General features: G+C 48.2%; 1 protein-coding gene across 1 annotated transcript in view; it reads left to right on the top strand.

Annotated features, from left to right (window-relative positions):
• COL5A1 (collagen type V alpha 1 chain) overlaps nucleotides 1-23,558 on the top strand; it is a 325,021-nt gene extending 301,463 nt beyond the window's left edge. The window contains exons 64-66 of the mRNA XM_056859974.1: nucleotides 5,267-5,335; nucleotides 19,515-19,748; nucleotides 23,182-23,558. Coding sequence (XP_056715952.1) covers nucleotides 5,267-5,335; nucleotides 19,515-19,748; nucleotides 23,182-23,328 — 450 coding nt within the window. The 3' untranslated portion in view covers nucleotides 23,329-23,558. The remainder of the gene's footprint in view (nucleotides 1-5,266; nucleotides 5,336-19,514; nucleotides 19,749-23,181) is intronic.
• The last annotated feature ends 1,842 nt before the right edge of the window (nucleotides 23,559-25,400 follow it).

The raw sequence follows: 25,400 nt of genomic DNA, 5'->3' as shown, positions 1-25,400 counted from the left end.
TTCTCCTTTAGTTGTTTGTAATGGGCTTTTGGAAGAAGGCACAGGCAAACCACCTCTGTTAGTCTGTTGTCTTGACAATCCTACGGGGTCGCCATAAATCAGCTATGCCTTGACGGCACTTTACACACACACACACACACACACACACACATGTCGCGGGTCAGTGCGTTTCAGTGCCCATACTCTTAGAATTGACCCCTTCCTTGAAAGGAGTATGTTATCTTATTCAGATAGACACCTACTAAGCAGGACTCAACTGCTTCTTACCGGAGTAAGTTTTCTATTGAAATGTGCCAATAAATTATGAAAAGGGACATAAATGTATGTACTATTTATTTACACAATGTAGTATACGCATGTAGATGGTTACAAAGTCTTAAATGTTACACCAGTTCAGACATTGAGTCTTGAACATGTTCATGTGGCAAGCAATCTTTTAACAATCTCTATGCCTCTATATGAGAGTATTAAACCTTAAAACAATAATAATATTTCATTCAGAATACTATTTCATTCAGAATATAAGTTACAGAAATCCTGTAAAAATGGTTAGTTCAATACATAAAAGCTGATTTAGTTAAAAGTATCTTAATTCAATATATCTAGAATATCATAAGAACAGGGAGAATTGTGCGTGTGTGCAAAGCTAAACTAGAAGCTATGCGTAGCTGAAAGCTATGTGTAAGCTTAGAGCTGTGTGAATGTTGAAGAGTTCTGTGTAAGACTCTGTTCTGAAGTCTCTCTGATTGTGCCAATATTAGAGAGATCTCTGTGTGTGAACCTTTAGTTCAATGTAAGAGCCAAAAAGCTCCATGGACCTTAATCCATGTAAAGACTAAAGAGTTCTGTTTAAGGCTTTTAGTCTGTAAGAACTGAGTTCAGAAACCTCTATGGTTGTTAGAGAGATTTCTGACTTCAAGAAACTCCAAGTATCTCCAGCCAATAGAAGAACTGGAGAGACCCATGAGTCCATGTCTGTAAGGACTGAAATGCCTATGCAAAGGCAGATAGATCCTATTGAACACTTCCCAATATATGCCAGTATTAAGAAGTGCCTCCATACAAAGGATGGAGAGATCTAAGCTCTTAGAACCCATACAAAGGTTGATGGTTTCTAAGAGTCTCCATCTTACTTAAAAGATGGGGAAGTTTGTAGGTATCCAACCCAAACACTCAGTCCTCGTGAGGGCTGGCTATCTGGAAGGAACCTCCAGTACTCTGCAAGTACTCAGACTATGCAAGGGCCAAATACGTAGAGTATTCCATATGGAAGGTCTGAGAGCATTAATCCACGCAAGAATCAAAGTCTCAGAGCCCACATCCAACGCAAGGGATGGAGAGATTCATGCAGGCCAGTAGGTACTAACCTGTCAGAGACTCTCTGCCTGTTGGCCAGAAGAGCCCTCCTTTTATATGTTTTTGGGACCCGGTTTTTCCGGATTTGTTCGTATTTTGTCTACAACTATCGCCCCCTTTCCGAGTTCTGCCGTTATACTCCATTGTGTGGATTCCGCACAGACACTATGTTAGGAGGTCCTCTTCCAGGTCCATAAAGGAAGAGCCTATTCTACACAAGGGAGTCTTATGCCCATATATGGAAGATCCTCTTCCTGTTGATTATGGCCTCACAGCCTGTTCATGGTCTTGTGTCATATCCTGCAGTATGCTATGTAATTAGGCAGGGCTGCTGCTTGGATTCCAGGAGTGTCCCTTAGAATCACTGATTCCTCTTGCCTGTATTTTGAACAAGGTCAAAATGGTCTTAGGCTTGCCAAGTTCCTATTGTAAGGCTTGTAACAGAGGAAATCTTATTATTTCAAGGACAATATCATTTCTATTGCTATTACATACAACTTATATACTAAATGGTTTAGGGCTAACTTTCTTAATTAAGTATTCTACCATTGCATTTAAACTTTAAATAGTGAAAGTCTGCAAAATATATGTGCTTCCATTAGCTCAATTGTCTCATAAATGCCAGAGCCCATAACACACACACACACACACACACACATTGTTTGATGTCTAAAGCAAATGTAAGACATTATTGTTTAGCTGCCTGACTGATGCCCATCGGCCATTTTGACCCGCAGCAGCAAAGGGCCTGTTTCACATATTGCCATCCCGGGTCTGCCCGGCACAAAGGCCTGGTTCATATGTGTGTTGTGTGTTTCTCTGTGCTTGACGATTGGCACGTAAATTGATTCTCTTTTTAAGATGCTGCTGTTGCAGTGATGATGAAAGTTTGGTCTGTGGAGTCTTTTCTCACTGGCAAGTCACCCCTCCAAGTATGGGGCAGGGTACACTCCCCTCAGCTTCAAAAACAGCTTGCCAAAGTATGGGCTGCTTGATTCTCAGCCCCCTTGGGAAGGGGGTGGGGCCTTCTCCGTTTTGCTGTGGGTGGGGTGTCCCTTCCCAGTAGGGTTGCCCGGGGGTCAGGGATATGGGGGGGGGGGGAGAGCCATCAGTTCTTAGAAAACCCTGAACTGATGTCACATCTCTCTAGTTTTTGGCAATTCCTAGAGAGGACTGACAAAACCTCTGGGTGTTCCTGGAAGTGACGTCATGCTGTCGGCTGACAGCCATTTTTTTTTATTTTATTTCTCTCTCTCTCTGCCACTCAGAGCAGCAGTGGGAAACCCCAGCTGGGGTTGGGGGATTCCCTGCCCCACTAGAGGGCTTGCAGCCCTGCTTCCAAGGAGCCCTGTAGCCCCTCCCCCCCACACACACACACACCCATACCCCTTCCAAGCAGGCCAAGGGCCTTGGCTGGTTCTAGGCTTGACTGGGGAGCGCCGAGAGCACTCCCCCCCCCCGGCAACACCCTCTGCCCTGTGCCCAGCTGTGAGGCACGAAGGAGAAACTGCCAGGGGAAACAGTCGAGCTCCCTGACGCAGCTGGCCGGACTCTCACCGCGGTACTAATGCCTGGTTCCCTTGAGTTGGCCCCACTGTGGGCTGCGGGATCCGCCCCTCCCTGTGGGGCCTGGCAGGCTCTGGGTCCGATCTCTGCCTCCTTGTCAGGGGTTGGCTCCTGCTGGTCGCTCCGTTTTCCAGAGTCCCGTCCTGAGGCGTGGAGGGTAGCTGGGGAACGGAGGCCGGCGGGGAAATGTACCGCCCGGCCTGAGGCCTGTGCTTGAGGGGAAGGTGCCTCGCAGCCCACCGGGCGCTCTGCTTCTCAGTCTCCAGCCTCGGAGCATGTCGTGTGCAGTCGGCCTAAAGGGGCAAGCAGGCAGGCAGGACTGTTGCCTTCCTGCCTCGCTTCCTGCTCTAGGGAACAGGACGATGCTGCTGCGTTAGATGGATCTACTTGGTCTGCTTCAGCATGAGCCAGCGGGGCATAGTGGTTAGAGTGCTAGACTAGGATCTGGGAGATCCAGGTTCGAATCCCCATTCTGCCATGGAAGCTTGCTGAGTGACCTTGGGCCAGTCACTCTTTCTCAGCCTAACATACCTCACAGGGTTGTTGTGAGGATAAAATGGAGGAGAGGAGAATGATGTCAGCCACTTTGGGTCCCCACTGGAGAGAAAAGTGGAATATAAATAAAGTAAATAGAAATTTAAAAATCCACGGCTCTCTAGGTCCAGGCCTTTGGGAAACTGTCCAGAAATTTCACTCGGTCCAAAATGTGGCAGCCCAGCTGTTGGCCTGGGCTCTGTTGAGGAATTGGATCACCTCTGTGCAAAAAAATCTGCACTGGCTCCCTTGTGTTTCTGAGCACAATTCAGCATGCTGTTTCTTTCTTACCTCTAAGGTCCTAAATGGCATGAGGCCATGGTACTTAAAGCATCACCTCTCCCCATAATGTCCAGCCTCCTAGGTGAGCTCTCCCTCAGGTGAGGCAGGTGGTGACTAGAGACAAGGCGCTCAACAAGGACCTACCTTTTCCTTTATGTGCCGGCCCAAACGATCCTGGTTACACAGGCTTTTAACGAAGGGTTCTTTTGTCGTTATTGTTGTTTTGGGGCCGGCTTCTGGCCTGAGGGCTGTTTCAGCAATACCATTTCAAACTGCTAAATGTTTGTTTTAGGCTGTGGCTTGCTTTGAATGGCTTGTTCAGCTTTGTGTTAACTGTTTTGTTTGGAAGCTGCCTCCAGCAGGTCTCTGGAGAGGGAGTATACAAATTTTCTAAATGAAGAAATAAAATAGCATCTAGAATTGTTAACTGTTAAGAAACACAGCTCCCCCTCCCCTTAGAGAGCTTCCCCAAAGGTTTGAGCAACCCGGAAAGGAGCTGCTGGTTCAGATGGCGTCTTTGCCCTGAAAGGGAGGGGGACTCCTAATCTGCTGCATGGGGCTGGGTTGGGAAATTCCTGGAGATTTAGGGGTGAAGCCTGGGGAGGGTGGGGTTGGAGGAGGAGGAGGAGAGGAACCTCAGCGGGCTACAGTTCCATAGAGTCCCCACTCCATTTCCTCCAGGGGGGACTGATTTCTGTCGCCTGGAGGGTCACTTGTCAATTAACCATTCTAAGGAGTTGGTGCGGAAAGGGCCTCCACCTGCTGCCCCTCCCCTAACCCCTTTGCCCTTGCTTCCAAGACCCTCCACTGCCAAGGGGATTCTGAGTGGTGTTTCAGGAACCAGGCTTGGATCACACCCGCCTCTTGATTTTACAGTTGCTCTGTGGGGATTCAGCATTGCATCCCCAACACTCCCGTGAGGATGCGCATTGCAGGGAGTGTTTGCAGGAGACAGCCCACCTCCCAGGGACGTTTCTCTGCTTTTCTTGATCTTCTTATCGGGGATCCCACAGCCCCCTTTGGGACCCAATGTCTGAGCTCCATGCCTCGCCTCATGTTGCCTTCCTTGCTTCCTCAACCTTCCTCACTGCTTCTAGGGCAGCCATTTTGCCAGTCAGAATGTTGTAAAACTTGCATTTCATGCCTGACTGGGCCTCACCTTCAAAACAGCTATTGGGAGGGGGGAATCGGCTGCAGAGCATGGCCCAGCAACAGCCTTCCCTCCCTTCCATCCCGTGCCACTTTTGAGAGCAGAAAATGGCAGGGGGGGGGGCTGTCATCCCACTGCCAGTTTCATGTACCTGCCCTTCCACAATTAATAATGTGGGGGGGGGACTTATGCTCTATTGTAATTGTTCCTGGAAGCCCACCTGTGGATTTAAAATGCATGAAAATTGATAGTTTCAGGATTGTGTGAGTTTTCAGGTTGGAGAGATGTGGGGGTGGTCTGTTCTTCTGAGTGTAACTCTTTTCTTTTGTCTTCTCTCTGTTCTTTCCCTCCTCGTCATGCCTCTGCTGCCGTTTTCAGGCTAGAATTACTTCATGGCCCAAGGAAAACCCAGGCTCCTGGTTCAGTGAATTCAAGCGCGGTAAACTGGTAAGAGGCTTCCCTGCTTGGTTTTCTGCTTTGCTTTAACCCGTCTCATATTTTGCAGAGTAAAATGGCCCGTTGGCCCAAAGAGCTGCCTGCCACCTGGTACAGTTATTTCAAGCGGGGTTCCCTGGTAAGTGGCTTTGCTTTTGGCTCCCTCCACCTCCACACTGGAGCACAGCAGCCACGCCTGCTTCTTGGTTATGGCCAGAAACCTCTTTGCATTCTGCATGCTGGACTATAAAGCCCTCTCAGCACACAACTGATAATAGACCAGCCCTGCGGAATGAGTTTCTCTTGTGATGATGGAAAGGAAGAAGCTGTTGCCTCCATGTCGAGCCATGGAGCCTCCCAGAGGGGTTCTGCCGGGAAAACAAAATGCAGGGCTGGGTGGACCCTGATCTGGCCCAGCAGCCTGGTCTGGGTATCATTGTGCAGCCAAGAAACTGGGCGGCAAGCCAGTCCTCATCTTGTCCCTTCGGGTCCAGGAATGCCCCAGAAACCCCTGGGCAAGGCCGGCTGTGGTCATGGGTCAGATGCTGCTTGTTGCATGTCCTGCAAAGTGTACTTGGAATGGAAAATGCCTTGAGAAAACAGGCCGTGCAGTTGCTGCTGAACGCTACAGGGCAGTTGTCTGTGCACCATATTATACTGTTCGTAACATTAAGCTTCCTGCGTGTGTCAGCTTTCCTTCTTAAAAATCAACAATGGTGATTGTGAAGAGGTGCTTCCATGGGTGGGCAAGGTGGGCAGAAATCTTGGAAGTCAGCAGGTGAGGCCTGCAGAGGTCCTTCCTTCCCATGAGTAGAAAAATTGTGCAGAACCAGAAACATCGGCCACATCCTCTCAGTTGCATAACTCAATCTGGTTGCCAAATTCAACTCGTCCTGGCACAGGATTTGAATTGTCTGGATGCCACGCTTAGGAGTAAGGGGAGCCTCAGAGGGGGTGTTGCAGTTCTAAGCTCCAAATGCCCCTGGCAGGGAGGCAGGTTGGTTTCAGCCCCAAAGGCCTTCAGGGACTTCCCACGGCCTGGGAAACGAGGGTGCAGCGAAGGCAGCTGTGGTTTCCGTCCCAAGCGAACCGGTTGCTCCCCATGATGAGTCACACGTTTCCAGGGAGGGAAGGGTGAGGAGAGTGGGAAGGAGGGGCCTTCAGCCATATCTCTCCGTGTTCTTCAGCATGTCACCTTGAGCCCCTTGGGCAGTTTAAAAATAAATGAGCATTTTGTTTTGAATTCTTTCTCCTTTGAGGGATTTTGAGAATCTTTTGTAATTTCAGTTTTGCTAGCAACCCTCCACCTTCATTTTTTGCCCCCACCCCTACGTCATCTCGCACTTGTACCCAATACAGCAATGGCTGCTTTCTGGCTGTCAGTACAGCATCTTCATCCCCAAGCGGGCTGCATTCTGTTGTGTGCGCAGAGCTGCTTTCCTCTCCAGGGGAGGGAACTTGGTGTGCCTTCACACTTGCAACACTGAACGAATTTGTAATTTCAGTCTTTCCTGTTTGTCTTAATTCTTGCTCTCGGGGGGTGACATGGTGACCCCCCTGTGAGCAGTAGTGTGTACGAAAAGTATCTTGCGGCCTTATATAGTGTCCAGATCACGCAAAGTGATGGTATCGCTTTGCTCCACTCTGGTTAGACCTCAACTAGAGTACTGTGTTCAGTTTTGGGCACCACAATTTAAAAAAGATGTAGACAAGCTGGAACGTGTCCAGAGGAGGGCAACAAAGATGGTGAGGGGTCTGGAGACCAAGTCCTATGAGGAAAGGTTGAAGGAGCTGGGTATGTTTAGCCTGAAGAGGGGCTATGATAACCATGTTCAAGTACTTGAAGGGCTGTCATATAGCGGAGGGTGCCGAGTTGTTTTCTGTTGCCCAAGAAGGTTGGACCAGAACCAACGGGTTGAAATTAAATCAAAAGAGTTTCCATCTAGACATTAGGAAGAATTTTCTAACAGAGCGGTTCCTCAGTGGAACAGGCTTCCTCGGGAGGTGGTAAGCTCTCCTTCCCTGGAGGTTTTTAAGAAGAGGTTAGATGGCCATTTGTCAGCAATGCTGATTCTGTGACCTTAGGCAGATGATGAGAGGGAGGGCATCTTGGCCACCTTCTGGTCACTAGGTGTGGGGGGGAGGTAGTTGTGAATTTCCTGCATTGTGCAGGGGGTTGGACTTGATGACCCTGGTGGTCCCTTCAACTCTATGATTCTATGATAGTCTTAGTAGACCAAACACTGAATATGAGTCAGCAGTGTGATCCGATACTTGATCAAATACTAAACATTTTAAAATTATTTATGATATTTTTTTGTGTAAGCTGGTCTTTGACTATAATAAATAAATGATGATGATGATGATGGACTCCCCTGTGTGGTGGGGGAAGTGGGTGTCATGTTAGTTTTTGCTAAACGCATCAAAGGCTCTCCTCCCTCTTTTTCTCCCTGGCTCCTTTTCCAATCTTGCTCAGCATCAGTGTTGCTTCTTGTCTTGGATTTGAAACCACAATCTAGAAGACAACCCACTAGGTGACATAGCAATTTGGGGCAGCAAAATTTCACACAAGTCTTAATAAAACTCTTTTGGCTCCCCTTAGTCCACAAACTGAGGAGGGGGCTCCTCATTCTCATTGGATTTTTCTTCAGGTTGCTGGTGCGGAGTGTCCTTTTGGGGTTGGAGAGCCCAACACACTTTTTCCAGCCAGATCTGTGACAGTGGGGCCAGTTGGACAACATTGGCTTGGAGCAATTGGTTGGGTAGTATAGATGAATTGTGTGCAAGGGCCCGTGCTTCCTTTTGGAAATGTCTACAGCTGACTTCAATTTGAAATGTGAAATTCAAGTTCTAATTTGCAATTGTTTTTTTTTTCTTTTTACATCAGGAGCTTTGTACTATGAGTCAAGGGGCTCACAGTGATGGGAGTTGGATCTCCCAAGTCTTTGCTATTGATGTACATTTTCAGCAGGGCTTTGGCAGCATGTTTTGATTGGAGCAAGCAAGTCAAATGGACGCCAGAATCATTCTAAAACAAGGAAGGCCACTTGGGGGCCGATGGGCTGAATCAGGCCTGTTGGGCAATTTTATCTGCCCCTCTGATCCTCTTAATTGCATGTGGTTAAAAAAAAATGTTCATCTGCGTGGCTTCTATGCAGTCCCACATTGGGACTGTGCAGGCGCAGGCCAGCCACAGATAAGATTTGTCAGCTTCTAGCAAAATCTAAGAGAGTGCTTCCCCTCCCCTTGGGGCATGCAATCTCCCCGCCCATCAGTCACATGACCCAAGGGGGAGGGAGCACTCTTCCCTCCAGTTTTCTTTCTGCTGCCACGGAGAGAGAACGTGTTAGCTTCCTCTCTAGCCATGGAGTCCAAGAAAGCTCCACTTTTCAAGAAATGTACCTCTTGTGGTACCAAGATGGCAAAAACAGATCCTCACCTTGAATGCCTCCTTTGTTTGGGGGAAGGCCACATTCCTGCAACTTGTAAAAGTTGCTCCAAACTTACCAACAAGGCCCTGAGGGTTCGGTCGACTCGCCTGCTTTCTCATCTTTACAAGGAGTCTCTTCGTCCACGAGGTCAATCTGCTGAGCATGGTCCTTCATCTGGTACGACACAGTCCGAAGCGGGACCCTCAACAAAAAAATCCAAGCGGGGTGGCCCGTCTAAAAAGCCCTTGTTGGTCATTGTTCGCCCGGCAAAGTTTCCTGCTCCAGGTTCGCAAGATGGCCGCGGCTCTTCGCACCATGCGTCCTCTCCAGATTGCCTCGACGCCGATCACCTTCGCGTTCGCCGAAGTCTCTTCAACCCTGATCACCCTCGGCATCTCCTCGACGCCGATCCCAGGCCAAGTCGTCTCATCCTTCGGCGTCACTCGCCTCCGAAGCAGCTGCGCAGCAGCCCATTACTATCAAGGATTCGCCTCCTCATTCCCTGGCTACCCCCTCGGTTCCGTGTCTGAGCAGGGCCCAGGAAGACTCGGCTGAGTTCAAAGAGCACCTCCTTCATCTCTACAAAGATGTGCCTCCGGTGCTTCCAAAGTCCCCACGGCCTGATGATAAAGGGCCTTGGGCAGAACCTGCAGAGCTCCAGGAGGGTGCCGTTCAGCCACCCCCTAATGTGAGCACCCACCAAGACTCCCGGTAGTCGGCCGACAAGGTCCAAGTGGAGTCACCGAAAGGTTCGTCCCATCTCGAACCTGGCCAACAGCCTCGTCATCGATCGTCTTCTTGACACCGTTCTTGAAGCCTGGCTTCGTCCAGATCCAGTCGGCGTCGGTCTGATTCGCACAGTCGCCGCCCTATGTGTCGGAGCCGATCCTCTTCTCGACGTCGTTCCGCCCGTCGGAGTCAATCCGTCTCCCGCAGATACCGGTCATCCTCTCGTCGGAGCCGATCTACTCGTCGCAGCCATTCTTCTCGTCGGAGCCGATCCCGTCGTCGGAGCCAATCCGTTCATCGTCAGCGCCGATCTACTTCTGGCCCCTCCCAATCTCGCTGGTCTTCATCCAAACAGTCAATCTCTGGACATAGCTGTTCACTTCGCTCACATGGTCCAGATGTTCACAATTGTCGTTCATCATCCAAGCAGTTAATCACCGGACATAGCCGTTCACATTGTTCACGCAGTCCTGTCATTCGGAGGCACCGTTCCTCCTCTAGGAGCCGGTCTCCCTCCTGTCGGCACCGGGATGTTTCTCGACGCCAATACCCAACTCCCTCAGTTTACTCAGGTTCTTCAGTTGACCGTTGTCGTCACCATCGCTCGTATTCACGTTCGCCTTCCGGAGGCTCTCGTTGGTATCGACACACGCCGTCTCGCCATCCTAATGACCGATCCAAAGATTCCATCCATCCAAGGCAAGCGCCGCTTCGCAAGCCTCCTCTAGCCAGGTCTCCTTCCATGTCAAGGGACACTGATCATTCCGAGTATGACTCCTCCTTCTCCTGGTTCGGATGAGAATGAGGAATCCTGCGCTGCAGTTCCCTCACCCGAGGACACTGTCGGGGACTCTAAACCGGTTTCTCCTTCAGGAGATGTTCACTTATACACGGAACAACTAATCCCCATGGCAAAGGCTCTAAAAATTGATTTTAAACCGGAGGATTCCGGTCCGATAGATGATATTATGGATATCCTCCATAGTCCTGATGTAGGCCCTGTGGCCCTCCCCATGATAAAAAGCATTCTCGAAGTGGTCCGTACCAACTGGGCTAAGCCTGCCTCAGTCCCCTCGTCCACCAAAAGAGTAGAGAATCTATATAAGATTCGCAGGGAAGGTGGAGAGTTCCTTTACCAGCACCCCCCACCTAATTCTGTCATAGTGGAGGCCTTGCCTAGTAAATATAGGTCAGGAGCACATTCCTCTCTGCAGGATAGAAAGGGTCGTAAACTGGATGCACTTGCTAGAAAAATTTACACTTCTAGTGCGGTAGGCTCCGCATTTCCAACTTCCTTGCTGTCATGGCCAGATATCAATACTCCCTTTGGGATCGCGTATCCCCTCAAATTTCCATCCTTCCTGATGACCAGCGTCCTTCAGTGGTAGCCATTCAGTCAGAAGGCATGTCTTTAGCAAGACAGCAGCTCACGGCGACTTGCCACGTGGCGGATTCGTCCAGTAAAGCCATTGCATCCGCCATAGTTATTTGCAGACACACTTGGCTACGTCAATCTGCGCTCCCCTATGATACTAGATCACATATCGAGGACCTTCCGTTTGAAGGGACGTCCTTATTCAGCGACCAAACGGATACCTTTTTGGATCGCTTGAAAAAGAATAAAACAAATACAAAGTCCCTAGGGATTACCCCTCAGGCGGCCAGCTTTAAGCGGCGTTACTTTGGCCGGCAAGCCAATCAGCCTTCCCGCCCATACCATTTTCAGGGTTCTTTTAAACAACCGTCATTTTGCCCATCCTTTCCTCGCCCTCAAAATGAAAGGAAGTTCCAAAACAAACCTAGGGTCCGCAAAGGCCCCAGAGGGTCTCCGGCACGTTTTAACAAGCCAAAACAGGCTTGACTAGACGTGTCCGTTTGTTTTCTTGATCGCCTGTCTGCTTTCTACCATGCTTGGTTTTCGATCACCAACGATGTCTGGGTTCTGAAAATAATAAATGTTGGTTACTTCATAGAGTTTGATATGTTACCTCCATATAGACGGTTGGGCCGCTTTCCAACACCGGCCCCTGACCTACTTGTACAAGAGGTTGACAGTCTCCTCTCCAAGGGGGCTATTGCAGAGGTTCCATCTTCCAACCAGAACTGCGGGTTTTACTGCTGCTTTTTTCTTGTGGATAAAAAGGGGGGAAGCGCCCTATCCTGGATCTCCAGGACCTTAATGCCTTTATTAGGACCAGAAAATTCCATATGCTCTCGCTCCCGGAAGTGCTTCCCCTCCTGGACAGGCATATGTGGTTCGCAGTGCTACATCCCGCGATGCTTACTTCCACATCGCGATTCACACAGAGTCCCCAATACCTGAGATTTGAGTGTAACGGAAAATGTTACCAGTACAATGTGTTACCATTCGGGTTGTCTACGGCCCCCAGGACCTTTACAAAGTGCCTTGCAGTTGTGGTAGCTCACCTTGCTCTGAAGGGTTGTGTAATGTTTCCCTACCTTGACGATTGGTTAATCGTGGGTCCATCTCAGTCGGAGTTGGCCACACAAGTCGAATTAGTCCTTTCAGTTCTTAACAATCTGGGTCTTTTAGTTAATTTTTCCAAGTCCAAACTTGTCCCTGCACAAGTGCAGACCTTCATTGAAACGTGTTTGGATGCTGAGCAAGCCAGGGCCTTCCTCCCTGTACAAAGAGGTCGCGCCATTCAAAATCTGGTGGCTAGGTTCACTAGGAAACATTTTCAAACAGCCTATCATATACAACAGTGGTTAGGCCTCATGGCCTCTACCACAGCTGTGGTAGAGTTTGCACGCCTCTGTATGTGCCCGCTCCAAAATTGGTTCCTCTGGGTGTTTAGACTCAATGTAGATCCCCAGCACAAACGCCTATCTATTCCCAGGTACGTCATTTCCTCCCTACAATGGTGGGCACATGATGTCAATATCCTCTCAGGCATCCCCTTTCATTGTCCTTCCCCTGAGAGGCACCTGTTCACAGATGCTTCCCTTTCTGGATGGGAGGCTCATTGTGGTAACCTTACATCACAGGGTACATGGTCGCACCTAGAATCCCAGTTGCACATAAATTTATTAGAACTTCGTACCATCCGTCTCACTCTGTCTTCATTCACAGGGCACCTGGATGGACATCACAATCAGATCGCTACGGACAGCTCCACCGCCCAGTATTATATAAACAAGCAGGGAGGCACAGGGTCTGTTTCACTCTCCAAAGAGGCCAGTGACATTTGGGAATGGGCCATAACTCACCATGCTACTCTCGTAGTGATTCACATCGCAGGCAAGAGCAACATGTTAGCAGACGCTCTGAGTCGCCTTCCCAATCAAACGCTCGAACTCACCTTAAGCAACGACTGTCTCCACCAAATATTCCGACAGTGGAGTTAACCGCAAATAGACCTCTTTGCCACACACCTCAACTCCGTGTGTCACAGGTTTTATTCGAGGGCGGGAGCCAGCCCGGGCTCACTGGGGGATGCCTTTCAAGCAATTTGGAACGGGGCTCTGTTCTATCTCTTTCCCCCATTCCCTCTACTTCACAAGGTCCTGGCCAAATTGAACCACGACAAGACAGATGCCATCATTGTCACTCCGTTTTGGCCCAGGAGGTCGTGGTTCGCAGTGCTCATGTCACTTGCGCAAGGGAACTACATCCTTCTTCTGAAGGATCCCTCCACACGGCGGTCCTATGATGCTAAATGGAGACATTTTTCTAATTGGGCTAAGGTCAAAGATTTTTCACCAATTACTTGCCCACTATCTACTGTGTTTGATTATCTGTTAACCCTCAAAGATGAAGGTTTATCTAATTCATCCATTAAAGTTTATTTAGCCGCTATTTCGGCTTTTCATCCGGATATTGACTCCTTTTCCGTTTTTTCTCATCCCCTTCCCAAAACGTTTTTGAGAGGTCTCACTAATTTGTATCCTCCCGTTATCCCTCCCGTTCCTCAGTAGAGTCTCTCCTTAGTCCTCTCACAGCTCACGTGTCAGGCTTCAGCAAATACACAGTTTTTCAGGCAATAGACCTTCAATCCAGGCAGAGCAGCGATTCAAAGATTTATTTCAGAAAGTCAGTGATTTCAGTAAGAGACGCGCAAGGCTGGAATACATGACTGGGGGAGAGTGGATACATTTATAGGGCTGACACAATAGGGTTACAGGAACAAAGAGACAATGTAGTCGTTTCCTGCCTGTAACGACTTAAGTAAAACTGAAACAGAAACAATCATGAGCAATCAGTAGAGGAGATGGCCGAGCTCGGCTTTGTGCGCGGGACCCGATATCAGATCGGAGATTTACACGGGCGGGTCCCAATACAATTGTAAATCTCTGGTCGGAGCTCGTGTGCAAAACGGGGGGGGGAGGAGGAGTGCCCGGAGAACTCCATTTTGTTTGCGGGGAAACCATCTTGTTTGAGCACGGAGCTGTCAGAAGCCCTATCTGACATCATGAGACCTCCGTTTGAGCCGTTAGCCACCTGTGAACTGGCTCTACTTTCATTTAAGGCTGCCTTTTTGGTCGCAATCACCTCAGCAAGGAGGGTAAGCGACTTATCGGCGCTCTCACATTCCCCTCCTTATACTCAGTTCCACTCGGATAGGGTGGTACTGAAGCCAAAGATATCCTTTTTACCCAAGGTCGTATCGGCCTCTTACACAGGACATTGTCCTCCCTGTGTTTTTCCCTCACCCATCCTCCGACGCTGATAGAGCGTTACACTCCCTCGATGTCCGAAGAGCCCTCCTTTTTTACATTAAGAGGTCTCAGAATTTCTGTAAGGACGATAACCTTTTTGTTTGCTTTGGGGAACACCATAAAGGTCATTGTTCTTCTCCTCAGACCCTCTCAAGGTGGATCACGTCAACCATCAAATTGGCCTATGATCTTGCTCACCAAGAATGCCCTCCTATGATTAAGGCACATTCTACCAGGGCGTATGCTGCTTCCATCGCCTTTTCTTCAAAGATAGATCTCCAGGACATCTGTAAGGCTGCCACCTGGTCCACGCCTTCCATGTTTATGAGACACTATGCTGTGGATGTGGACTCAGCAAGAGATACAGCTGTGGGACGTGCTGTACTGCAGTCTTTATTTCGGTGACTATCCCACACCCACTGTTCTGGTAAGCGAGCTCGCTACTCTCCCAATGTGGGACTGCATAGAAACCACGCAGATGAAAAACAGAGTTTCACTTACCTGTAACTGTTGTTCATCTGGTGGATCTTCTATGCAGGCACACATCCCTCCCTCTTTCCCCGCTGTGGGACCTCTCCGCTAGACCGGTGGTTGGTACTGTGGCGGCAGATTGGAGAACTGGAGGGAAGAGTCCTCCCTCCCCCTTGGGTCATGTGACTGATGGGCAGGGAGATTGCATGCCCCAAGGGGAGGGGGAGCACTCTCTTAGATTTTGCTAGAAGCTGACAAATCTTATCCGTGGCTGGCCTGCGCAGTCCCAACATGTGCCTGCATAGAAGATCCACCAGATGAACAACAGTTACAGGTAAGTGAAACTCTGTTTTTATCCACACTTTGAAGAATATTTTTCCTGCTTACTATCTGGGTTGGGAGGAGAAGAGAGATTCCAAACTTTAGTACTGCATCTCTCTTCTGGTTTTGCATCAAGCCCCTGAGTAGGTGCTTGGTCAGGTTCTCACTGTCAGGCGTTACTGACTTACATAGAGTACCTTACTACCCAAGCAGGAATTGGAATCAGCAGGAACATAGCCTGTCTGGAGACTATTTTATGTAATTTATTTTAAACATTTATTTATTTAAAACATATCAATGCCACCTTTCCATCTACATAGAGTCCCCCAGGAGGCGAGCATCAAAACATTACAATATTTCAACATTAAAAAAGCATTTAAAATGAATAATTTAATAAAAGCAGATGAGCAGATAAACACACATAACACATAATAAGGGAGGCAGGCCAAGGGAGCATCCCCCCCAAGACCCCAATGTTTGGCTCTGTGGCTTCAACATTGAGGAATCCGCAGCAGTCCTTGGTGGTGGTGGCCCAGCTGATTGGGAGGAATCCATTTGCCATCCCTGCATGTGGCTCCTTCCCATTTGGGAGAGTGAAAGGTGGAACGACAACTCGTGTTGCTACTGGAACGTGCCTGGTGCTCTCTGCAATGCTCAGTGAGGATCTCTTATCTGTTTGCGCCCCTTGTAGTTCATCTCACAAATTATGGTGCCTCAAAATGATGGATGCTGACTCCGCAGCAACCGACTGTTCTGAGCATGCCATGTCATCTCGGCGTTGGGTTTCAGGGTTATTGAGGAAGAGCCTCTCAAGCAAAGGGGCCTAACGCACTCAGTATATACTACATTTAAAAAAACGTGTTATCCCGGTTAGATCGCACCTCAGACCTCCCATTTCGGCTTGGAAAAGCTTTGGAAGCAGCAGACATCTGTTTTTCCCCAAAACGCCTATACCACGATGTATTTCCTTATGTCATTTCAAAACTGGAAAAAGGATCCCTGGAGACACTCCCCCCCTAAAGCCGAAGCCTGACATTTGCAACTGGGGGGGGTCAAGAGCAAGGAAGTGCCCCCCTTATGGTGTCCTGTACTGGGCGCCCCCCCCCGCAGCAGGCTTCTGGGCCCCCGGGAGAGGCCGTGTCCGGTTGGGGCATCTCTTGCAGCCTCTGTGGGGGTGTCCCCCCAGCAGCAAGGTGGCAGAGTGGAGGGGGGTGCAAGGCGGTGTGCCCCTGTGGGGCTGTGGGGCAGGGCGGGGGTCTCCTTGCTGCTTACACTGGAGACGGTGAGGGGCTGCTCAAAGTTCTTGCTGCCCACCAGGCAGAAGCCCCAGGGCCCCAGGCCGCGCAGGGTCAGCCGCTGCCCGCCGCTTATCCCGCTCCCCACCACGCCACTCCCCGCACCTCGGCAGCTGGGTGGCTGGGCTGGGCCGGGCCGGCCGGGGCACTCAGGGTGGGGGTTCCACGGCTGCCCGGCTGCCAGCCGGGCAGAGCCCTGCAGATGCAGCAGCAGCAGCTGCCGGAGCAGCGCTCACCCGGCCACGTGCGCGCCTGGAGCCGGACGGGAGAGCGCACGGGCGCGGCAGGCAGCCTCGCCCGGGAACAGAGCGGACGCCCCGGGGACTCGCTAAGTCCCCCCACAAAAAGACCTTTCTCTCCCCCCGGGGCTGCTGCTGCACGAGACTCGTGTCCCGGGAAGGAGGAGGAGGAGCTGGTTTTTATACCCCAATGCTCCTCTCAACGGTGCGATAACGATATGATGATAAACCGTCTTGGGAGCAGTCTTCACAGGCACTGTGCGATCGGAAATGAAGAATACGCATCCAAAACACACACGCCGAGCACAATGATACTCTGCTGTGATGTGGTAAACAAGGGTGGTAAACAAGGGTTCGTGTGGGGAGAGAGAGACTTGAGATCGTTATTTCAAGAAAACAGTTTATTTGCAGCTGCTGACTCAGAGGCCCTAATGGGCAGAAATCTCTGAGCCCCGATTGTACTGAGGGAGAGATATTTATCCAAATTCAAGATATGACAACCCATCAACATTCAGGGTAGGCTGATAGCTCTCCAGACATCGAGGCGGCAGCAGAGTAACAGTTTCACCCAGTTCTTGTTATGGTTTACTGTAACGCTCCATGACTCTTGCCCCAATTCCTTAGCACACAGACATACACACACAGAGATATCCTGCCCAGCAACAAGCTATTCCCTTGCTGTCCTAATACATTTCAATACATTTACAGAAAGGAAATGAGATTATTACCAATTGCTAAATCAGTGGATCTTCCATAGTCAGGGGAAGTCTACCTTGCTGTCTCAGCTGTAAATTGTTGGTGGGTTAAGGCTCAAAGTCTCGGCCCCTCCAAAATTATGTCCTTTGTCAACTCCAGCCCAAAGTGCTTTGCTCCATCTGTCAGTTTCCAACAAGGGAGAGAGACCTTGGAAGACTCATTATACCACCTCAGTTATACTTCCTACACACTTTCTTCTTCTAAACTTCCATGCACAAAATAATGCTGGTTGCCATTTGAAACTGAAGTCACTCTGTGCATAAAGATCTGTTCCATCAATACAGCTTGTGTGTGTGTGTGTTTGTGTGTGTGTTTGTGTAAAGTGCCATCAAGTCGCAGGGATAAAAATTAGCAATGCTGAGGGCTGCTACCCACTGAAAAAAGAAATCTTTGTTGTATGTTTTAATTGATTACATCTGCATATATTTGCATATGAATAAGGCATTACCATCTGAGGGGAGAGACATTTCCTTTAGATGCGGCCTTCAAGCACTGAGTCTGGTAAAAGAGGAGGAAGAAGAGGGAGGCAGTGCCGGCCCTTTTTGTAAGGCCTCCCCAATACTGCCTTCGCCATTTCCTTTCTTTGGGTGTTTCTATGATTCCACCACCACCACCCCCCGTTTAACATTCCAGAATAAACAATATTTAAAATAGCTATTTAAAAATATCTGTTGCCTGGTTTTTAAAAGTTACCCTTGATGAATCAGTCTGAAGTTATTTAATCGGTCTAATTAACTAAACACTGCTGCCCTAACAGGGTCTAAATGGCTGGTGATGATCATGCCTTTGTTGTCTTGAGACATGTGGTTACTAGAATTAGCCGTGTTATATCACTAATCCTATCAGTCCTCTCTCTAGAATTCTGCTTCAGGCAAAATAGGGTGGCCACCAGAAATCTACTTAAGCTTCCCTGCAGTTTTCTCTAATTTTAGCAGGTTTCTATTACTCCGGATCTCTCTCCTAAATGGGAATCTCCGAATTCACCTCTAAGGTTGAACTATAATGGCACTTTGGGAGGGAAACTTACAAGTCAAATTAAAGCAAAATTAAAAGTGAATTTGGAGGGAAATGTCTTCTACATCAGAGACATTTCAAAGGTTTGGATAAAATACTTGGGATAAGACTTGTGCCTTAGAAAGGGGGGTGCTCATTAGACTATGAAATTAGCTTCTGTCCAGGGGAAGCCGCCTGACTCTCAGCTCCAAGTGCTCTGAGCAGAAGCCTCGAAAGCAAGCCAAGCTGCCTCTTTCCCTCTGCTTTGGGCTCCCCACCACCAGCCAGCCCTGCTCAAGGGAAGCCCCGCTTTGCAGCGGTGAGCCTCTGTGGACAGACAGTGCCCAGTTGGGCAGCCTGGGTCTTCTGGTCCATCTCTTTGCCTGTCATTTGCCATCTTCATCTTGCCTTGGTTGGTCATGCTGAACTCACAAGAAAAAAAACTGAGATGGATCCAGATGGCTGGTTGGTATACTCCCTGTTCCTTATGTGTTGTCCTGTTTCCTGGATGATTATGAATCTCTGCAATTTATTTGCAGCCTGTTCCCTTCCACTCCGCCAGGTTCTTGAGAAGGAGCCAGCTGTCTCAAAGCTTCAGCCCACGTCTTTCTTATGAGGACAGGAGCTTCTATCAGTAAATAGTAGGAAACAAAGCAGCTGATGGCACTTAGTGGCGTGGTAGGGAGGCTTCCTTACAGTCCCTTCATGGAAAAGGCCCTGCTCTTTCCAAAAGGTGACACTACAGTTGTGTGAAATCATGCCAAAGAAGGCTGGGCAGGGCCAGAGCACCTTCTGCTGTAACTTATCCCAGGGTTTTAGTTGGTTTCCAAGCTCTTCTTTGTTTTCAGTGATGCTCTAGTCGGCAGCTTATCTTGGGATAATCATGTTTGCAAATTTCTGTAATTATATTTTTATCTCTATGCCTTTTTAATGGTATTTTTTCCAATTTTAGATTTTGTACAATATGTAGAAATATGGTCTAGAAGTTTGTTTATATAGGACAGAGAAGGTGTTTCTGTAGACTCAGGTGCTCAAATGCTCAGCCGTTTTTATTTTTCAGTAACCAAAGGTTGCAGCTTTGGTAGGTGCCCATGAGCAGACCCTGGCCATAACGGCCACAGCTTTTGACAGCCCGGGATACACTTTAAAATGTCTTCTGCAAAGAGGCAAAAGGCTTTGGAAAGGGGCTTCCCTCACCACATCCCTTTTTCAGCCCAGGTTGCTGTCAGAGCCCAGAATTCTCTACTCTCTCCTTGTTCCTCTCTGTCCAATGCAGCTTTCCTATGTTGATTCGGATGGCAATCCCATCGGAGTGGTGCAGATGACTTTCCTGAGGCTCTTAAGTGCTTCCGCCCACCAGAATGTCACCTACAACTGCTTCCAGTCAGTGGCGTGGCGTGACGACTCCACGGGCAATTACGACAGGGCCATCCGCTTCCTGGGCTCCAACGATGAAGAGATGTCATATGACAACAATCCTTTCATCAGGGCTGTCTTCGATGGTTGTGCAGTAAGTGTCCGCACCAGGGGGGGCCAGTCCGTCACGTGGTGGTCAAAGTCTGCTGCAGGAATCAAGTCTGTAGCTCAGTGGTAGGACATCCCCCTCCCCTGCAGTCTGAAGTATCTGAGGTAGCAGATGCTGGTCAAATGGGGGGGGGGCATCCATCCCACTTCCAAGTGCAGAGAGAAGAACAGTTCTTCACTTCCAAATGCAGAGAGAGAAGTCTTAATTCTCATATTACCTCCATGAAGATAAACTTTATGCATAACGCACAATCCACATGGGGACCATTTATCGTTGAATACTGGATGATCACGATCATGCATACTCTTAGATGTTTCCCTTCTCCACTTTTGTGCTTAAGCCTGGTGAAATGAGAGCAGGCATTGCAAAGAGTGACTCCCCTTTGCTTTGATGTTCATCTTCATTTGCATCTTAAATAAATAAAAGCCAGGAAACAAACTCAGGAGAGTCAGTCAGGAGCTCCTGCTTTCCTCTCTCATCTAGAAGGAGCAGCCAATTAGTTGAATCTCTGCTTTCAGGCAGGGGGAGACAGAAGAGGGAGGGGGGCAGACCCCTTTCTGTGGCAGGTGGCGACGGCTGCTGCGGCTACAGCGGATCCAGTCCTTGAAGAGACTATAGAACAACAAAAAAGGGGAAAAAACCAAATATGCAGACAGAGCTTCAAAGGTTGAGCTACAAACAATACAATATAACAAAATAATTACATTTATTGCAAGGTGTACACAGTAAAATTGTTAAAAACACAGGGCCTGGAGTACAGGCTACATATAAAAATAACTTATAAAATTCTAATGCACAATATAAAAACAATGTAAATGACCGAAGCTTGACCCAGATGCATTTTTGGCCTGAGTAGGCCTTCCTCAGTGGTCATAAATACATAAAATTATTTTTAAAAAACACATTTGGGAATAAACCTAATGACATATTTTTATCTAATATTTTGTGTGGCTTGATGTAAATTCTTAACCCAAATTGTGGGTCTTAGAGCCACATGGACAGTTAGTTGCTCACACAGCCTGATGCAAAATGAACAAGGCTTCCGGATGTGCGTACATCAACCTGTGATGAATCTGAATTGGCCATAGGCCATCCCAGGGGCTGCTCTGTACACATCAAGAGAGGCTTGTGTTGTACGGACTCCCAAAATGGTAGATTTATTTAGATATAAATGATTTCATAAATAAAAGCTACCAGTCACTGGTAGAAGACAAAGTAGTCATTTAATAGTCAGTATCTTTTATTTGTGTTTATACAACAGAACCACTAACTCTCAGAACTTCTTAACTCTGAGCTGCATCAATCAGAGGCTCCTGTGAGGCTAAAATTTTGCTCCTACAGAGGAGACTTCCTGCTGCATCTCTGCATGGTTTACCCCCTTAAGAAGCAGAGATTCATTGTGAAGCAGAGTATGAGAAGGACAGACTCTTTCTCTTTCTTCTCCCTCTTGCACACTTAAAAACCCTCTCAGGCATACCAGTAAGCAGTAGTTCTAGTTTTAAACCAGAGGAAACACGAGCTGCATCTTTGTTTGGCAGCCGTCGCCTCAAAGCCTGCGGCCCCTCTAGAGGTGCACCCCTCTTGAGCAGCCAATCAATCAATCTTTAATTTACAGTAATTTGACCAAATAAGTAAGCCACCGATACTGCTAACTGGCTTACCTGCTGGCTGACAGCTGTTCAGATTCAGGCAGCCACTGATGCCGCCATGGGCCAGCTGGCTACAAGCTTTAGTCTATTCATAGCCTACATTGGGGCAGCTGGATCCTCAAATCCTTTGTTGGTGCACAGCTTAATAGTTCTATAGCTCAGCCCTTAGGCTAGAGCCAATTGGAACCATAAAAAGACATCTCAATTCTCAATTCAGGGTGCACTCGTCTCACTTGTACATTTTAACACCAAAAAGCAGATTTTCACCTCTTTATCCTAACAAGCCCCCCTCTGATGACCTTCTACCTCCCTATTATTATTTATTTATTAGTTAAATTTATAACCAGCCCTCATTCCTGGCCAAAGCCGGGCTCAGGGTGGGTGTCATGTTCCTAGGCCTCAAGTGTGGCCTACAGGCCCTAGGGAGTCCTATATTAAAGTAGTTATTAGGCCTACATCTCCCACCCCTAGCCTCTGGGCCTTGTGATTGGTGGAAGAGGATTTGGAGGGATTTGGAGGCTAGGGCCAATCGGGGATAAGGGAGTGGTGCCTGGGCAGAAGGAATAAAAGGCCTTGCCTGAAAAGGGTTCACTCCTAGGGAGCAGGCTGAGGAGAGGCTGCTGAAGATGGAGGGGTGCCTCATCCAGGAAGGGGTGAGTTTGCCTGAGGCCTAGTGCCAGGAGACGGCTAGGGATAGTAAAGACAGACGCATTAGGGTTTTTATTTGTTTGTCTGCTTTTACTGGTTTTGTCATCCTATTGTGGCTTGAGTTATCATTGTTATTAGACCTCTTTAATAAACTGTTTGTTACTCTGCCTGGGTCTTCACGCCTCATTTGGTCACCTAGAAAGTATACCCTGTTGGGAGAAGAAGCAGCCAGGGGCAGGGAGGGTGCTCTAGGCCCTCCTGAGTTAAGCCCACACCACAGTGGTGGTAGCTACTGAAGATCCCCATTCCTCTCCCTTACCTGATAGCAGGTAACAACAATAATAATAAAACAATAAATATCTAAAATTCATAAGTAATCAATAAAATTCATAAAACCATTCAGTACAATTAATACAGTTAACAAGATGGTACTCATATAATTACAGGGCCGTTGGAGGCCCGGCCAAGCAGCCCAATCCTCATATCAGACGCCCCAAGGGGGAGGAAAGGGAAGGGAGGCCAGCAACGATGACAACCTGTGGTTGCCCTCCATTGTAGGCCTTGTGGAATACTTCCGTTTTCCAGGTCCTGCAGAACTTCTGAAAGTCCTGCAGGGCCCTGATGTTACTTGGAAGAGCATTCAATCAGGCTGGGGCCAGGGCCAAAAAAGCCCCAGCTCTTGTTGAGGACCACCACACACTTTTAAGCCCTTTGGACCTTGTTGAATATTGCCCTATTGTTGCTAGTTGCGAAGGGGCCCCCATAACAGTTTGGGGCTTCAGGGCCCCAAAAAATGTAGGTCCGCCACTGTGCTTCTGGGATTACTCATTGAACAGGCTGGTGCCACGAGGCCGTGTAGCTTTGGCTACCTAAACACAGCTCTGCAGGCAGGTGAGACCAAGAGCCAACACCTGCAGTCTGAAGGAAAGAGGCAGGCATTTGTGTGCAAGGAAGGCTGGAAAATCAAGGCAGTCTTTTTATTCCCCATCCCTAACAAAAGTGTTGGTCATTTTGCTCTTGCACGAGAGTTGATCTGTCTCAGGACAAGATAGCTCCTTGATTTTGGAAGGCTGTCATGGGCTCCTCCAATGCTTTCTTTTGTCTTGTCCACCTTTCCTCAGACGAAGAAAGGCCATCAAAAGACAATCTTAGAAATCAACACACCCAGAGTGGAGCAGGTTCCGGTTGTCGACATCATGTTCAACGACTTTGGTGAAGCATTACAGAAGTTTGGATTTGAGGTGGGACCGGCTTGCTTCATGGGCTAAGAGCCACTCAGAACACTAGTCTCCGAATGAGCAACCTCGTAACCTCATTGCGCCTTCTTTTTTTGGCTACATTGTGGTCGTCGTCACATGCACGTTCTGAAACGAAACGGTTTGATGGGTTTATTATTTTTATTTGTTTTCCTGTTTTGCCTGAGTCCCAACTCTTCTACCAGACCCAAGACATTCTGATGCCTCAGTCAAAGACAGAACCGTTCCCACCACAGGCTCCAGAATCACATGACTTAAAAGCATCACCCGTTGGCAACGGCAACCTCCCCTCGCTATGCAGCTTCTTCAAGACCACTGATGGGCTTGGCTTCCTTGCATGGCTTGTAGGGGCGTTACTCTGAAATGGAAATGCTGTGGCCACTGCGCAGCGACCAGCACTCGCCCAGTCTCCTTTCTGATAGCTTCACTGAAGTCAGAAAGACCTTTTCCTGATTGTGGAGTTTCCTGTCTCTGGAAGGTTCTGAGAATATCGTGGAAAACCATCACCCAGACAGGATGTGGCAGTTGCCTCGTCTCCATATAGGGATGTGGACGGAGGACCTTTGCGAGCCCTTCCAGTTCGATTCTGTGACTTCACCGGGGATCAGAACCCATTTGGAATATCCCTCAAAATAATCGTTTATCTGTTTTCCTGTTTAGATCCTAAAAGTGACTGAAACCAAATAAGCAAAAAAAAAAAATTCAGGTTCTGACTGTATACCCCATATGATAAAGGTGCTTCTATTTTTGTATGTTTGTAAGTAAATATTTGTATATTATTATTTTAAATATAAAATATCTCTGGCTTCAAAACATGCATGTGACCCACCTGTTGGTAATTTAAGGAACAACCATTCTCACTAGCACCCCAGTGTAGATGCCAAAAGACCAGACAATAAGGTAATGGACCACTGATGTTAGCACTGTGGCAAACATACCAGCCCTGGCCGCCTGATCCAAGGCCCATTTACTCACTTGAGTTCCACTGGCCGGCATTGTGGCCTGAATTTTGGGCACACAAGCCCTTTTTTGTGAAGACCAAGAGATTCTTTGTACAAGTAAATCAAGCACGTGCCTGTATGTTTATGGTATCAAGGCAAACATAGAGCATGTCTCCAAAAGCACAATAAACGGTGGAATTTCAGATTAATTTTCAGGAAACGCCTTGCTCTGCTGGAGTGCCTTTGCTGAGGAATCCACCGTAGCCTTTTATTACCGTTCAGACATGAGGTCAATCCCATCGTTGTCTTGCCATCACTTGATCAGTGTACAGGTTTATATTTTTAAAAGACCGTCTCCAAAGAAACAGCCTGGCTTCCCTTTCCAACTTGCTTTCCCAGGGTAGGTTGCATATGGCAGGGATATCCATTGTTTTCCTCTCTTCAAATACAAAAAATTAACCCCCCCCCAGGTGCTTCTGTTTCGTTTTTGTTGGTGCTATCTATTTGAATAACTCTATGACGACACTGGTGGAGCCCTGCCGTTTGCCATCCTCCCAAGTCGCCTTGCTCCAAGTGCCTCTTTCTCTTGCCGGTCTTGGGTGGAGTTTCTCGCCAGCCTCACACTCGAGCTGCTGCTTTGAATTCCATTGTGGTACCTTGGATGACCCGTGTAGAAAGTATTGAAATTGTGCTTCCTTCTGGGGTTTTGTTTATTTTTTGTAACAAATAAGAATATTCATACATTTTATATGATGTAATTATGCCAGATTTGTACTCAGTCGCTGAATATTTGTGGTGCTAATTTATGTATTTGTTCAATGTACTGAAGTCGAGATCAAACTCTCCCCCGCCCCCCGGTTGTATCATCCTCTGAAGATCAAGACCAGAATGTGCGGCTCCGTGTTGCCTTTTCATAAAGGTGTCCTCGTGGGCATCATTAAAGCCCTGTCAGTCGGGACCTGCAGTTACAACTGGTCTCCTCTGTTTTGACTGGTGCTTCTCCCAGGTGAAAGAGAAAAGATGTAAACATGTTTATGCCAAATAAAGGTGTAGGATTTGCAAAGGAAAAGACATCACATTTACTGTGAATCAAAGCCGATTTATGATGTCTTTTCCTCACTGCTCCCCAAAGGTTAACTGGAT

The sequence above is a fragment of the Euleptes europaea genome, chromosome 14 (genome assembly GCF_029931775.1).
Source record: "Euleptes europaea isolate rEulEur1 chromosome 14, rEulEur1.hap1, whole genome shotgun sequence".
In the NCBI taxonomy this organism is placed as follows: domain Eukaryota; kingdom Metazoa; phylum Chordata; class Lepidosauria; order Squamata; family Sphaerodactylidae; genus Euleptes; species Euleptes europaea.
Note: the sequence above shows the minus strand (reverse complement) of the source record. Positions and strands in the feature narration are given on the sequence as shown.